At 37.4% G+C, this 13,939-nt stretch overlaps 1 protein-coding gene across 6 annotated transcripts in view; it reads left to right on the top strand.

Moving 5' to 3' along the window:
- Window positions 1-13,939, top strand: part of FGF14 (fibroblast growth factor 14) — a 617,709-nt gene that overhangs the window by 600,603 nt on the left and 3,167 nt on the right. For all 6 annotated transcript variants that reach the window (XM_047871281.1, XM_047871263.1, XM_047871296.1 and 3 more), the window contains one exon: window positions 11,800-11,998. In XM_047871281.1, coding sequence (XP_047727237.1) covers window positions 11,800-11,998 — 199 coding nt within the window. The remainder of the gene's footprint in view (window positions 1-11,799; window positions 11,999-13,939) is intronic.

The following is a 13,939-nucleotide window of genomic DNA, read 5'->3' as shown; positions in this document are numbered from 1 at the left end:
ATTATATGAAAATAATTCAGTGCAAATTTAGACAGAATCGAATCCATAGGAGGCCAGCTTCAGTGGCCTTGGCTTCACCTAGTTAAGAGTTAGCCATAGGTTGACATTTTTCTCTCCTTGGTTGTTCTGCTTCCCTGGAAGGTATTGTCTCTCTTCATACTTGTCTGGACTCTGTCCTTGTGTGTTAACCTTTGGAATCATCAAACAAGTTGTTTCAGAATCTGGGAAATCATGCCCAATGTCTTATTAGCTAATAAAGCAAAATCAAGAGAAGATAATCCTCAGGTTTTCATCTTAGTGTGATGTGGGCTTCCTCTGTATTTCACACATTCACTGTTGGTCATTCTTATCAGACCCTGACTTCTTAGTCCAGCAAGGTGATTTATTGGATACTCTGGGAAAAAATTAAGCCCCTTCAAATTACTCCATACTTTTAACATTGTTATTACGAACAAATATTTGCTAAGTAGCAGTATGATATATGTAAAATGTCAAATGGATAGAAATAAGAACATCTTTTCCATTTGTTTGGTTCAAACAAAATATGTGTGAATAATCTTTGAAAATCCTAGGGCTCAATATAAATTAATGTTATTCAGTAAATACAGCATTTTAGAAGTATTGTAGAACCTGCTTATAGTTCATTCATTTTTCTATGGAAGCTTGCATTTTAAAGGTTGGATAAACTGGTACTTTTGATTGTTTGCTTTCGTTTGCTTTTTATTTATATAGGTAAGTGGTTCTGACTAGGTATGTATTATTAGGAAACATCGACAACACATGCACTTAATACCAAATAGAAGTTTAATGGAAAGGTCTAATTTAGAGTTTAGGGGCACCTGGGTGGCTTAGTGGGTTAAGCATCTGACTTCAGCTCTGGTCATGATCTCATGGTTCATGAGTTCAAGCCCCGCATGGGGCTCTCTGCTGACAGCTCAGAGCCTGGAGCCTGTTTTGGATTCTCTCTCTCTCTCTCTCTCTCTCTCTCTCTCTCTCTCTCTCTGTCTCTCTCTCACCCTCCCCTGCTAGCACTCTGTCTCTCTCTCTCAAAAATAAATAAACATTTTTAAAAATTAATAAAAATGTTTAAATGGGGTTTAAAGAAAGGAAAGTAGAAAAAGAAAAAAAGGAAAAAGAAAAAGCTTGCAGGTGAGTGTTGAAATTAGTCTAAAGAAAGAAACATGAACAGTCATAGAAATAGTATTAAAATGCAGTTCAAGGAGGTAAGTGGAAGAAAACAAGGACATACTCACTCATAGAATTCGGCAGAATAACAGTCACAGCTAAGTATTTGACATTTTATACTCAGTCAAGACAGAATGGGCTAGCAAGTACATTCAAAAGTACCTTTTGAAAGAACACAATAAAGAAAGAATAAGCAACTGGACTGGGTTTGCTAGGGCATGACGAGATACTGAATACCTCTATTCTAACTATGTTAACTTAAAAATTAATCATTATTATTATTATTATTATTTTTGCAAAGCAAATTTTGCTTGTTTGGGCTAACAAAAATTCTAGTGCAATGATTTGAAAATGTTTGCTACCAAAAATGTTTGCTACCGTCAGTGGTAATGCCTTTGTCTTGTTGGGTGTAAAAGAGATGAATATCTTCCGCAGCGGCCTTTGTCCCATTCAGGAATGTCTCTGCTGTACCCCTCCCCCACCCACACCCTCACCATGGCCAGAGGCACCAGACTCTGGGAACACAGGCTTTTGTTGTTGTTTTCCCCTCCAGTTATTTTGGAAGCCCTTAATTGTGTCATCTTATTTCTTAAATGCTAACTCCCTGTATTTCTTTATTCTCTCTCAGGTAAATATGACACCTGACAGGACCAGAGCAGATACAAGTTCCTTTCCAAACCCAACACTCCTGAGACATTAGGGACGAGTAATAAATTAAGAATAAAACAAGTGCTAAGGCTGATAATTTTTTTAATTAATTAATTAATTTATTTATTTATTTATTTATGTATTTTTGAGAGAGAGAAAGAGAGTGCATGTGTTCACAATCTTGGGAGGAGCAGAGGGAGAAAGAGAGAGAGAGAGAGAGAGAGAGAGAGACAGAATGCCAAGCAGGCTTCACACTCAGCGCAAAGCCCCAAGTGGGGTTCAATCCCACAAACCATGAGATCATGACCTGAGCCGAAATCAAGAGTCTGATGCTTAACTGACTGAGCCACCCAGGTACCCCAAGGCCGATAATTTTTAAATACTTTATCCAAATTTACTTAATAATCTTTTCCAGTCCTTTCCTGAGGGTCATTCAATTGAAGGAGAACATTTGTTCTGGAACTCTCTTAACTTGGGTTTGTGGTCGCCCTAGTTGTTATCAAGTCACATTCCTCTCTTAGATTCCCTTTTAGAACTACACTGGGTTGACCAATGATATAACTAGTGATTTAGAGCCCAGGCCATAGAGTCAGACAGCTGAGGATCAAACCCTGCTCTGCACAAACTCTTACCCAGAGGCTTAACTTTAATGCCAAAGTTTGCTAAAAGGAATAAAATGAGATCATACATGTAAAGCATTTAGCTTTGTGACCAACTTATACTGATAAATGAAAACATGTTAATTATTACTAAGATGGTTTTTGGTTCTCCTTTAATTATTTACACTCACATTTGACCCAGTCTATAATAGATCAGTGTTCCCTAGACATCTGTGGTAGACAGCAGTATTTATCTTTTTAATTTTTAATCTTTTGCAGAGGTACTTCCATAAAATATAAGAACTTTAAATCACTAAAAAATTATTTTTAAAAATACAAATAAAAGGGCAGCATTTTTAATTTTACATTCAACAAATACTCTTAAATTGCTACAGAAGTTTATAAATGCTTTTGCTCAATTTCTGTACTTGTTTCATTGCAGACAGGGAATAAATAATTTGTAGCCGGGCACAGGTCCCTGAACCAAACTTTAAGTAGTCCTATGATGGAGACTATGTAATATATTCTGTCATTTACCTTTTGAATGAAATGACCCTATTTCTAAAATGTTCTAAAATATTCCCTGACGCTGTCATGATTGGTTTATCTACAACTTCTACTTCACTTGATATTTCTGCTGTAACAAAAGTACCAATCACTAACTGAATCTGTAAAATCCTTAAAATGGAGGATGAGGCAATGCTAATAATCTGACATTGAGACGCCACGAATCTCTGCTTTGATGAAGCCTGTATTTGTCAGACCAAGAAGCTTGCATATCACTGTGTGCATATGTTATCTGTTGACATCATTCACTTAGATCGTCCAGAAAAGATTTTAAAACTCGTAGCAGCACTTTTTCTGGATTTGCTTACATATATTCAGTGTGATTCCCTTCACATAATGCACTGTCGGTTTTACATTTCTCTTTTAGCAAAGTTCAGTACAGTTAGCATATGACCCTACATATGTTGGAGAAGTATACCGTTGGGAAGCTGATGTGTGATAAAACACCAGAACACATTTGATCTGAGAGCTCAGTTTTTACTCACAACATCATCCACTATGACACCCTCATCCGATTCCAGCCCTTTCCTCGGGAATTTATGACAGCCATGGACTGTGTTTTTCTGGGGGGATGGTTGGCAACAGATGGCAGCCAACCCAATTTCTGTTTTGTTCAATGTTTCTTTAACTGATCAATGGGGAGAAATGTTGTATACAGGTTGGGCGAAGGGGAGAAGGGATTCATTTTGAGTACCCGTATGTTTTCTTGTTTCTTTTTTTTTACACTCTCTTAAGAATTTGCTTTCTTTCCCTCTGTACAATAACATAGAGAGATGAGTCACCTCTGTCAATATAATAGCATGTATCACTCATTACTGTTTTCCATCTATATTTTCTTTTGCATGCAGGTATAGATATAAAGATCAGCAGATAAGATACATATTTTCTGTGTTTTAGCTGAAGGATAAAGTAATTATCTGTATCAGTTATCAAATGCCTTTATGACACCGTGTACAACCACAAGAGCTGATGTGGCACGTAACTGTTAAGTGCATACAGCTTGTACACGTGGGGGCCAGGTGGAGCTTGGCTAAGCAACTCTGTAGATCTCGGGCAGGACTTGACTGTGTGTCTGGGAATGGGCCAGCCTAGGTTGGAACAGCTGGCTCTACTCCACCGATGTCTCTCCTCAAGCAGGCTAGCCAGGCATGCTATCATGACTGTGCAGGAGGAGGAGAGACTGTGCAGGAGGTCATCAGACCTCTACTTTCTTCACCTTGACTCATGGTGGGAGGACGTGTCAAATTACGTGCTAAGAGCATTGTTCAGGGGAGGGTGAAGCATTTGGGCCATTTTGGCAATTGATTGCATACCTAAAAGAAGAGATATTTTCAGCTAAATGCTATGATAAATGAGTAGGAATAGTTAGATGTATTTATCTTGATGAAAATAAATGTATTTGGGCAAGTTACTAAACTCTCCATGATCAATATCTTCCATTCTAAAATGAAGATAATAGCACCAATCCTGTAGAATGATAGTGAAGATTAAAATCATTGATTATGTAAAGTGCTTAACACAGTGCCTGATGCAGAGTATACATAATTTAAGTAAGAGTAAAAGTTGTTAACATTAGTATTATTATCATCATTATTGTGGTAAAGATTTCACTGTTGAGCACTGAAAAATGTGTGAGGATGGTGTACAGTTGGATCCGCAGTTTCTTAAGCATATTTATTTTGTAATTTTTTTGCTAATATTTATAGCACTGATACCATCTGTTCATGTTACAAGCATTATTATTTTAGGGATTTAGCCATGTTTATATTCTAGAGAAAACAGATTTAACATTCTAGAACCAGTTGGCATATATTTTTATTTAATCTTAAACTTTACTTTCTTATTTGTTTCCATTTTCTTGCTTCAATAAATGTTATACTAATGTTAAGAAATAGTAGTAAGCTTATGAATAATACCAGTTTAATTGATATTTCCTAAAATTTTCTGATCATTTATTAATTTACTAATGGTAATAGGAACATATTCCAATATTTACCAAGCTCTAATAGTCATACAGATCATCTGGAGTCTTGTTAAAATGCAAATTCTGACTTGGTAGATCTGCAGTGGAGCCCAGGATTTGGCATCTCTGACAAGTTCCCAGGTGAAAAAGTTGCTATTTTGTCCCTGAATAGCAAGCAGATATATATATTCTCCTATGGATAGTTAAAGATTTTATATATGTGTATATATAACATGCGTGAACATACATAAAAGTACATAGGTGTATAAATAAATAAATTAACTAACTCAATTATTTAGTATAATAAACAAATTACATTCTTGCCACAGTTCCAAACAAATATGTCAATAAGTCATAAAAAGAAAATATTTATTCAATATAATAAGTTAAAAATATATTTAATGAATAAATCAATATGTCTAAAGATAAATCTGTGTTTATATAATAACATCTCTAAATGTCAAATAGTGTCTTTCCTGGCAAAAGAAAGAAGAAAGACAGAAAGAAAGAAAGGGTCTTCATTTGCAATTTTTTTTCTCTAGAAACTACTTCAGGAAGAGCTTTTGGATGTATAAATATGAGTACTGGAGAGCCTGCTTTGTTGGGAACAATATACTTCAAACCACTGGGTCTTACAATCAAATAAAAGCTGTCTCCTAAACACAAATGTAATTATGCTTTATTCTGAAGTACATGCACAAACAATTGCCTATTTTTTTTCTTCCTGTGGGTATTAGTCATGGTCTAATATTATGAATATTTGATTATGTAGAGTTTCAGATAACTACATTAGTCACCTCAGTTGTCTGTTTTTGAGTGTTAACTACAAGTTCTGTCTTGTCCCCAGATTCACAACTGTAAACTCTTCTAAAAGGTCAGAATATTCTTTCCTTAAATGTAGTCTTCAGGGTACCCACAATTTCTTTTTAAAGAGCTGAGTAGCATCAGAACAGTATCATTAATGCAAACCATGGATTTTGAAACCATAGAAGGTGAAGGAGAACAGGTAGATCTCTACTGATCTCAGGATAAATTCTAGTATGTGATATCTCTGAGGAGTAGAAAAGGAAGAAAAAAACCCCTGAGAATTCAGGTCATGTGGATCTTTGGGATTCCTGTATGTAGAAATGTCTATTGTACTGAAAGCTGCGAAGAATAATTAAGTCACTACTTCCCTGGCCATAGTAACAGTGAACATTGGAGTTCTATATATTATATAATTACCAATATAAATATAAATATGCCTATAGTTTACAACGCAGTGTACACTTTACCAATTATTTTGCACTTCTATTATCTTATTTGAGGTTTGCAAGAAACCTTTATGATTTGTTACTGTTCTCCGAGGAAGAACTTGGAGTCTGGCTCCCTCCTTCTCTGTTTAAGTCTGGGGAGAAACACTCCAAAGTTCAGGGTCAGGGTCATTACTGAGATATTGATGAGAGAAGACTGGGCTTTTTGATGACTCTGAAAATATAGAAGTTAACATAATATTAACAGGTATTATTTATTGTGCATTTATCATGTGCTATTTGCTAGTGTCTATCTAATATCATTTCTCTACCCTCTCTTTTTAATCTATTTTAGATTTGCCTTATCTTGTAATAGATGCTGTACATTTATCTGGAATGCCTGTTTATATATTTTCCTTTGAAACAGCGGAGGTGATGGTGATGCTGGTGGTAGGCAAACTTGTAGATATTAACCAAATGCAAATTTGCGTTTCTCCTAGTTGATGCAGCGACTGAAGGAATTTGTGAGCTAACTACTTGTGTCTCCTAGCCAGAAACCCAAGCTCACAACACACCGTATGGGCTTTTCCAGGGACAAACTCATGAAACTGATTGAAATTGTTTACACTTGTATATGTGAAAATAGGTAGAATCCAAGTTCAATTTGGCAATACTTAGCTCCTTAGTAATTTGAATTTTAATGAACAACCCCTCCACATTTATCTAGGTTGGGAAGTCCTCAGATCAGAGTTGGTAAAGCTTTTTGGCAAATCACCATACAGTAAACATTGTAGGCTTCGCGGTCCATACAATCTGTCTCAACAATTCACTCCTGAACTTCGGAATGTGGGCTACAAGAAGAGATGGTAGCTGCATTTGTCCCTTGGGCTATAGCTTGCTGGACCACTGACTTAGAGCCTCACGGTCACTTTCAGCACTTTGGTTATGGTTTTCCTTAATTATCTGGGTTCGTAGCTCTTCATTAGTTATGAAATACAGAACATGGGCCTTCCTTTCCCTCCACCCTCTTCTTTCATCCAGAACCCAGAAGCCTCCCTTAGTATATGCAAATGGCTTATCGGGGTATTTTCCTAAACAAAGGCATTTCCCTGAGAAGAGGGATTCTGCCCCTACTGTTAAGATAATAAGTGCACCACAGATGGTGCTTTCAATTCAGAACAACCACAGCATAAAAGGAGATAGGAAGTTTTTGTCTAATTGTTCTGTTTTTCTATTCTATGAGTTGACGATTTAGTTTGGCAATGATACAAATTAATATTTAAGCCTCTGCTGGAACTCAACCATTGTTGTTGATGTTTTGGTATCGGTGGTTCTAAATATAGGCAGGCAAGATGAGAAAAAGACACATCAAACTCCTTATCTGTTTCATTTTGGCAGTTTCGGAGAGTTTCTATTTAAGCTTACATCTAAATAAGCATTCTCATTTTATCACTGCCGGTTTTAGAGCAGTTCACTGGCACAATCATCGTATTACTCAAACGTATAAAAACCATACGATAGGTTAGGGCTGTGCTGCTAAGCCACCTGGGCTCCCTTCTTCATTTAGTGTTACTGCTCCTCTACATTGGAGGTCTCAAACTACAGGCTCATGGGCCCATCTCTGACCCTGGGTCTATCTGATACTGAAAAACAAAAACAAGAATTAAGAAATAGTTGCTACTATTAAAAGGAAATTGTATCTAGAAACCTGATGTCTTATTTCCTTTGGAAAACCGGGCTTACTAAAGCTCTAAGGTTTCTATTTTCACATGAGAACCGTGTGAGGAACAGCTGTTCTTTTTTATCATTCTTTCCACCACTCTGTCTCTTCAACACTGAGCCTGAGTTGGGGGGCATTTAGCCTCATAATGGTGCCAGGGTTCCAACAGCCAGCTTCACTCTTGTGTCTACCTGGTCAGTAGAGGCACCAAGTTTGTGACCCCTGCTGGCTACATGTCCCCTAGGGATCTCATCAGCAACAATGTCCACCTGTGGGACTATTCACTCCATCTGTCCTCCTAAAGCATGTTGTGGGACTCAGACACAACACTGTGGCCATGTTAATTGCATAGTTGTTATCAACAGCAGGTATGTTTATGGGTTATGTTTTATTCATTTGGTCAATGCCAGTTTTCCCTTGCAAGGAAATACCTTTTAGAAGGTAGGACCAAGAAAAAGAAAAGGGTTTCTGTCTTCAATAATTTTTAGAACATAGAGCCTTTCTCTGTTCGTCTGGGCTGCAAGGAAGTTCATAACTCAATTTAACAATGTGTCACAATTCCGGTGCTATTTCTCTTCTTACTTTGTGTGTCTCTGATCATGATATCAACACTGATTACTAAGGTGAACGCACATATATGCATGTACAATCTTCAAGTCCATTTTGCAAGAGACTGGGCTTCAACACATCAGAGTATAAGTGTCTCAGAACCATCCTCCACACTGACAACAGATATGTGTCTGCAAAATACCGGACTAAATCATTATTCCCTTGCTTATTCAGGAAGGGCTGTCTGCATATCTACCTCTTGCTCATAAGGAATCTAAGTAATTATCAAAGTGTCCAAAACCCTTCACATTTCCCTAATCTACCTTCCTATCCACATATCTGTGAAGTCACTGGCCCACCTCACAGAAGGGGGATGCGGAATGACTTCCTCAGAGTTGCCAGAGGCAAACATTTTATCTAAAAAGACTTAGTGTCAGGGGCACCCGGGTGGCTCAGTTGGTTAAGCAGCCGACTCTTGATTTCAGCTCAGGTTATGATCTCATGGTCCTGGGTTCAAGTCCCACACTGGGCTCTGTGATTACAGAGCAGAGCCTGATTTGGATCCTCTGTCTCCCTCTCTCTGCCCTCCCCCACTTGTTCTCTCTCTCTCAAAATGAATAAATGTTAAAAATAATTAATTAATTAATTTTTTTAAAGTAAAAAAAGAGAAAGACCTAGTGTCCGAGGTCCTGAAGTATACTCTAAGAACAAATGATTTCTTCCACATCTAGGATCTTCATTCTCTTTCATATATAATTTAGGGTAGAGACCATGTGACACGTTCCTAATTTGCTATTGGTAATGTCCTCTGAGCAATGGGGATCAGATGGGGATAGGGGTTGACTACTCTGTGTAACTGCTTTTCCAACACTGGAGGCCCCGGTGTCTCTAGGGAAAGGCCAGTCAGTAATCCTGTCAATAAGGTGAGCCAGGCTCTGGGCAGAGACTGGCTATCCCAGATGGCAGGTGCCAGTTCCTGTGACCCCGGAGTGGCCTCCCAGGTCAGCTCTTCTCCACCCTCCTCCCAGCTGGTTTTGAGACAGGTTTTAACAGGTAAAACCGGATGTCTCAATAAAAGGCCAGCGACACACAGAGTCTAATTTGTTTGTCATAGAAGGTGCACATTCAAATAGTTTGTTGTATTCATTAGTCTTTTGAGGGCAAGCCAGATTTACAGCATTCCACTTTATTTTTCCCCACCACAAATGTGTGAGCATGCATCCTTTAGTCAGTCCTCCCTCTACAGCATGGCCTGATTAACTCAGAGACTGTCATTTATTAGCAAGAGAACTAATGGGAGGATATTTGGAAAAATAAGATATTGTAGAAGGCCAGAATATTTATTTGGGTGGGATCTCATTCAAACCTGAGCTGGCATCATATAGAAGAAATGAAGACCTACCGAAATTCCTTTGGGAGGGGCTAAGCCCACCTTTTGGCTACTTTCATCTCCTCAAATTAATCACCTTTTGGATCTGTTATCTTTGTCATGAAAAACGTCTGCCATTAACAAAACCTGTTCCCCTTGGAAAACTATTAGCTTTCAGCGAATTAAAGTTATGGGGCACTCTGAATTAATTGTATCCTGCAAGGGACACCATTTGATAATTCACACTCTCGTGGGAAATATTGAAAGAACCTTTCCACAGGCAGTAATGTCACATTCCTTATTATAGCTGGCATAACTTTAACTCTTACAGGTTTAATTTTTGGTCCCTAAAGGACGTGTTTTTCAGAATGCATAAAGAAAACAATGTATAAAAAAAGAAACAAGTTATTTTCTGCAGTCATAAAAATCTATTCAGGTGAAAATTTTTTCAAGTACAGTGATATTTTTTAAAAGGTCAATGACAAGAAACCTCTATTTTGCATCTATATTTCATATATATATATATATATATATATATATAATAGCACAGTGTTGAACTATTTAAAATAGCCACAAAGACTAGTTAAGTCATTTCTGTGTGTATAACTAGGAAGCTTGAAGTTTTAAATTACTTTTAATAGAAGTCTGTCAGAAATGCCTTTCTTGATTAAAGTTTAGAAGTGTGTATGGGGCTCCTGGGTGGCTCAGTTGGTTAAACATCCGACTTCGGCTCAGGTCATGATCTCAGAGTCCTTGGGTTCAAGCCCTGCTTTGGGCTCTGTGCTGACAGCTCAGAGCCTGGAGCCTGTTTTGGATTCTGTGTCTCCCTCTCTCTCTGCCCCTCTTCAGCTCACACACACACTCTCTCTCTCTCTCTCAAAAATAAATAAACTTTTTTTAAAAATTAAAAAAAAAGAAATGTGTAAAAGTCATCTATGAATATTTATGTCATTAATGATAATCATATAGTAGGGAGCTTTGGGCTGGTCATTGGTGGAGATCATGGCAGTGAGACTCAGGGCACTTGAGTCTCTTTACCCCTTCCAGAAAAGCCAGGTGGATTGCAGTCAGGGCAGCTTTTAATGTTTCTCTTCAAAAATTCTAGCTGGTGTGCAGCGCCTGGTCAGCTCATTTGGTTGAGCATCTGACTTTGGCTCAGGTTGTGATCTTACAGTTCACAAGTTTGAGCCCCGCATCGGGCTGTGTGCTGACAGCTCAGAGCCTGGAGCCTGCTTCGGATTCTGTGTCTCCCTCTCTCTCTGCCCCTCCCTGACTCGTGCCCTGTCTCTTTCTCTCAAAAATAAATAAACATTTAAAAATTTTTAAAAAAAAATAATAAATCCAGTGGGGCTCCAAAGCATGGAATTAGGTCATTATTTCCAGCTCCCATCTCTATGAGCAGCTGACACAACACCCATCCTCAACTCCCGTGGCTGGCTTGTGTGCCAGCTGATTGTCATGGTTTTCCTTTGAGTTTTGGGTCTCTTTGTAGGTAAAACATAACACCCTATCATATCAGTGATCTAATGCATGGCTAGCAGCTACTAGGGGAGCATATAATTATTCCTATGGAAATAGTGAAAATAGATGAACAAATTCCATAAGTATAAATCTTATTTTTGTTTAGCATATTGTGAGTATTGTGCTTTTTCTGGTTGTACTCTGGCTGAATTGTACACTGTTTCACTGAGACTGTTCTGAGTTTGTGCGTGTCTCCTATTTTCTCGCAAAAGGACATCCATACTCTTGCCTCTGCATATGTTCCCAATAGTAGCAGATTCTTCTCTATTCACTGCATATTTAAAAAGTGTGCAAATAGTACGTGAGGACGAGGTGAGGCTGGTCATCTCTGCCCAAGGGTTGGCTCATTCATCCCGGGCACACAAATTTCTGGAGGAATAAAGACAAATTTTGGGGAGGCTTCCATTCCTTCCTCTAATGGTCTTTTCTTCCTCTTGTCTCAACAGGAACTGTTTACCCCTGAATGCAAGTTTAAAGAATCTGTTTTTGAAAACTATTATGTCATCTACTCATCTATGCTGTATAGACAACAGGAATCTGGTAGAGCCTGGTTTTTGGGATTGAATAAGGAAGGGCAAGTCATGAAAGGAAACAGAGTAAAGAAAACCAAACCAGCAGCTCATTTTCTACCCAAGCCATTGGAAGGTGAGTGTTTTGTGTACATTATCCTTCTCAGTTTACCACACATTTATTTTCCCCATTGCTAACTCTACATTGGCCGCAAGGAACTTCATGGAATGCTGGAGATTTTCTGTACCTGGATCTGGGTGGTAATCACACAGATATCTACTTTAGCCATGAATCTAAGGTTTGTACACTTTACTGTACATATGTGCGTGTATGATGTATATATATACACATACACATAGATCATAAACATAGATATAAATATTTATGGGGTTTATAAAAATATATGCATATATATGTACATATATACATACACAGTTTTGAAAATTATGGAATACAAGTATTTGCCCATTTTGATGGTATTTAGCTGAAAGTAATCACATACTTGTGAATTATTGTAATTACAGAAAATGAAGGGTTAATCACTTGGCCTTGAGAGAGTGTCGATATCACAGATCTCCCTTCCAACTATGAAATTGTTTAGTAAACTTTGGTACCACCTTCTTATATATTCACTTGAAAACAATGAAGCCTTGGCATTTACTTTGATCAGATTCACAGAGAGCAGACCACGAAGTGTTGATAATTAATCAGAAGCATCTGTGCCTTTCTTATTAAGGATTCTGCCAAAAGTTCCATTTACCTTATCTACATAATTTTTGAGAACTACAAAAAAAATTGACATGGAGGCATTTCAAAAGTGTTGTCTATTCAAATACTTTTGCTTACCTTTGACAAAAAAGAAGATCTACAGTAACTAAATAAACACTTTCATCTAATTTAGTTTGATTTTCCTTTTGTTTTTTTGTTCCCAGAAGAAAGGTTTAGCCATCAAGAGAAAATGTACACTGGTTTTTTATAATCCATATTCCTTATGTAGGAATGAGATAATTTGGAATATTAAAGGTTAATTATTAATTATCTGTGAATGCATAATTCAGCTTTCAGTTCACCTAAGTTTGGAAAACCACTCTTACTGGTTAATACCATCTGTAAGATTTCATAAATAATGGCTTACTGTCCCCTTAACTCAATTTGCCTACAGAACAAGCCATTGAAACCTAACTGGTTAGCCACCATGGCCCATCTAGGAAAGGAAGAATTATGCCAGAATCTGAAATATGAGTGAATTATTCTCATTATATGATAGATCATAAGGCAATTAGAGTAGAAATAAGAAATGAGAGAGTTTGGCTATTCTTCCAGAGTAACACCTCTATGATTTGGCCTTATGTTTGTTGATGAATTTTGAGACCATCAGACTCACCAATATTCAAATGCAAGTGAAAAATTAAAAAACTAAGTCTGTAGCCGTTCTAGAAAAATCTTGGTTTATTTGCCACCTCGCTTTGTCTCTTTATATTAACTTTCGTGTTGAATATGAACAGATGAGAATTAACCAAATTTCTAAAATCTTATCTTTTAGCTACATAAATGTAATGAAAATCAAAAGGGACTTTATGTCTCTTAACTGAAGCAAAATCTGGAGACCTGCTATTTTTGTATATCTAGCAGGAAATATCGGAGACTGAGATGAGGTGTAATAATATCACTTGGTATTTGAATCATACACTGAAGAGTTGAGTGTGTGTGTGTGTGTGTGTGTGTGTGTGCGTGTGTGTGTGTTGTGCATTTATGTATTTTTCACGCAAAGAGGAACAGTATTTTCAAATAATTAGCAGACAGAGGTACTCTAAGAACAATTAAGGGGGTATTAATTATAATGACAGAGGTTATCACGTAGTGTAAGTTATAGAGGAGAATTAATTTCAAAACCCCTACAGGATGTAAATTATATGATTGGAAATGTTTATGGCAAATTAGGTACTTGATTAATTATTGATGCTCTGGGGCATTCCTATCTCTTACACAACTTCACCACATAGACAATCAAGGTTAATGCTCTGCCGTTATTGTCTCCTAATTGAATTAGTAGTGAGAGAGGAGAAATCGGACAGT

Source organism: Prionailurus viverrinus, chromosome A1 (assembly GCF_022837055.1).
Source record: "Prionailurus viverrinus isolate Anna chromosome A1, UM_Priviv_1.0, whole genome shotgun sequence".
Classification (NCBI taxonomy): Eukaryota; Metazoa; Chordata; class Mammalia; order Carnivora; family Felidae; genus Prionailurus; species Prionailurus viverrinus.
This window is presented reverse-complemented; position numbering and strand designations above follow the sequence as displayed.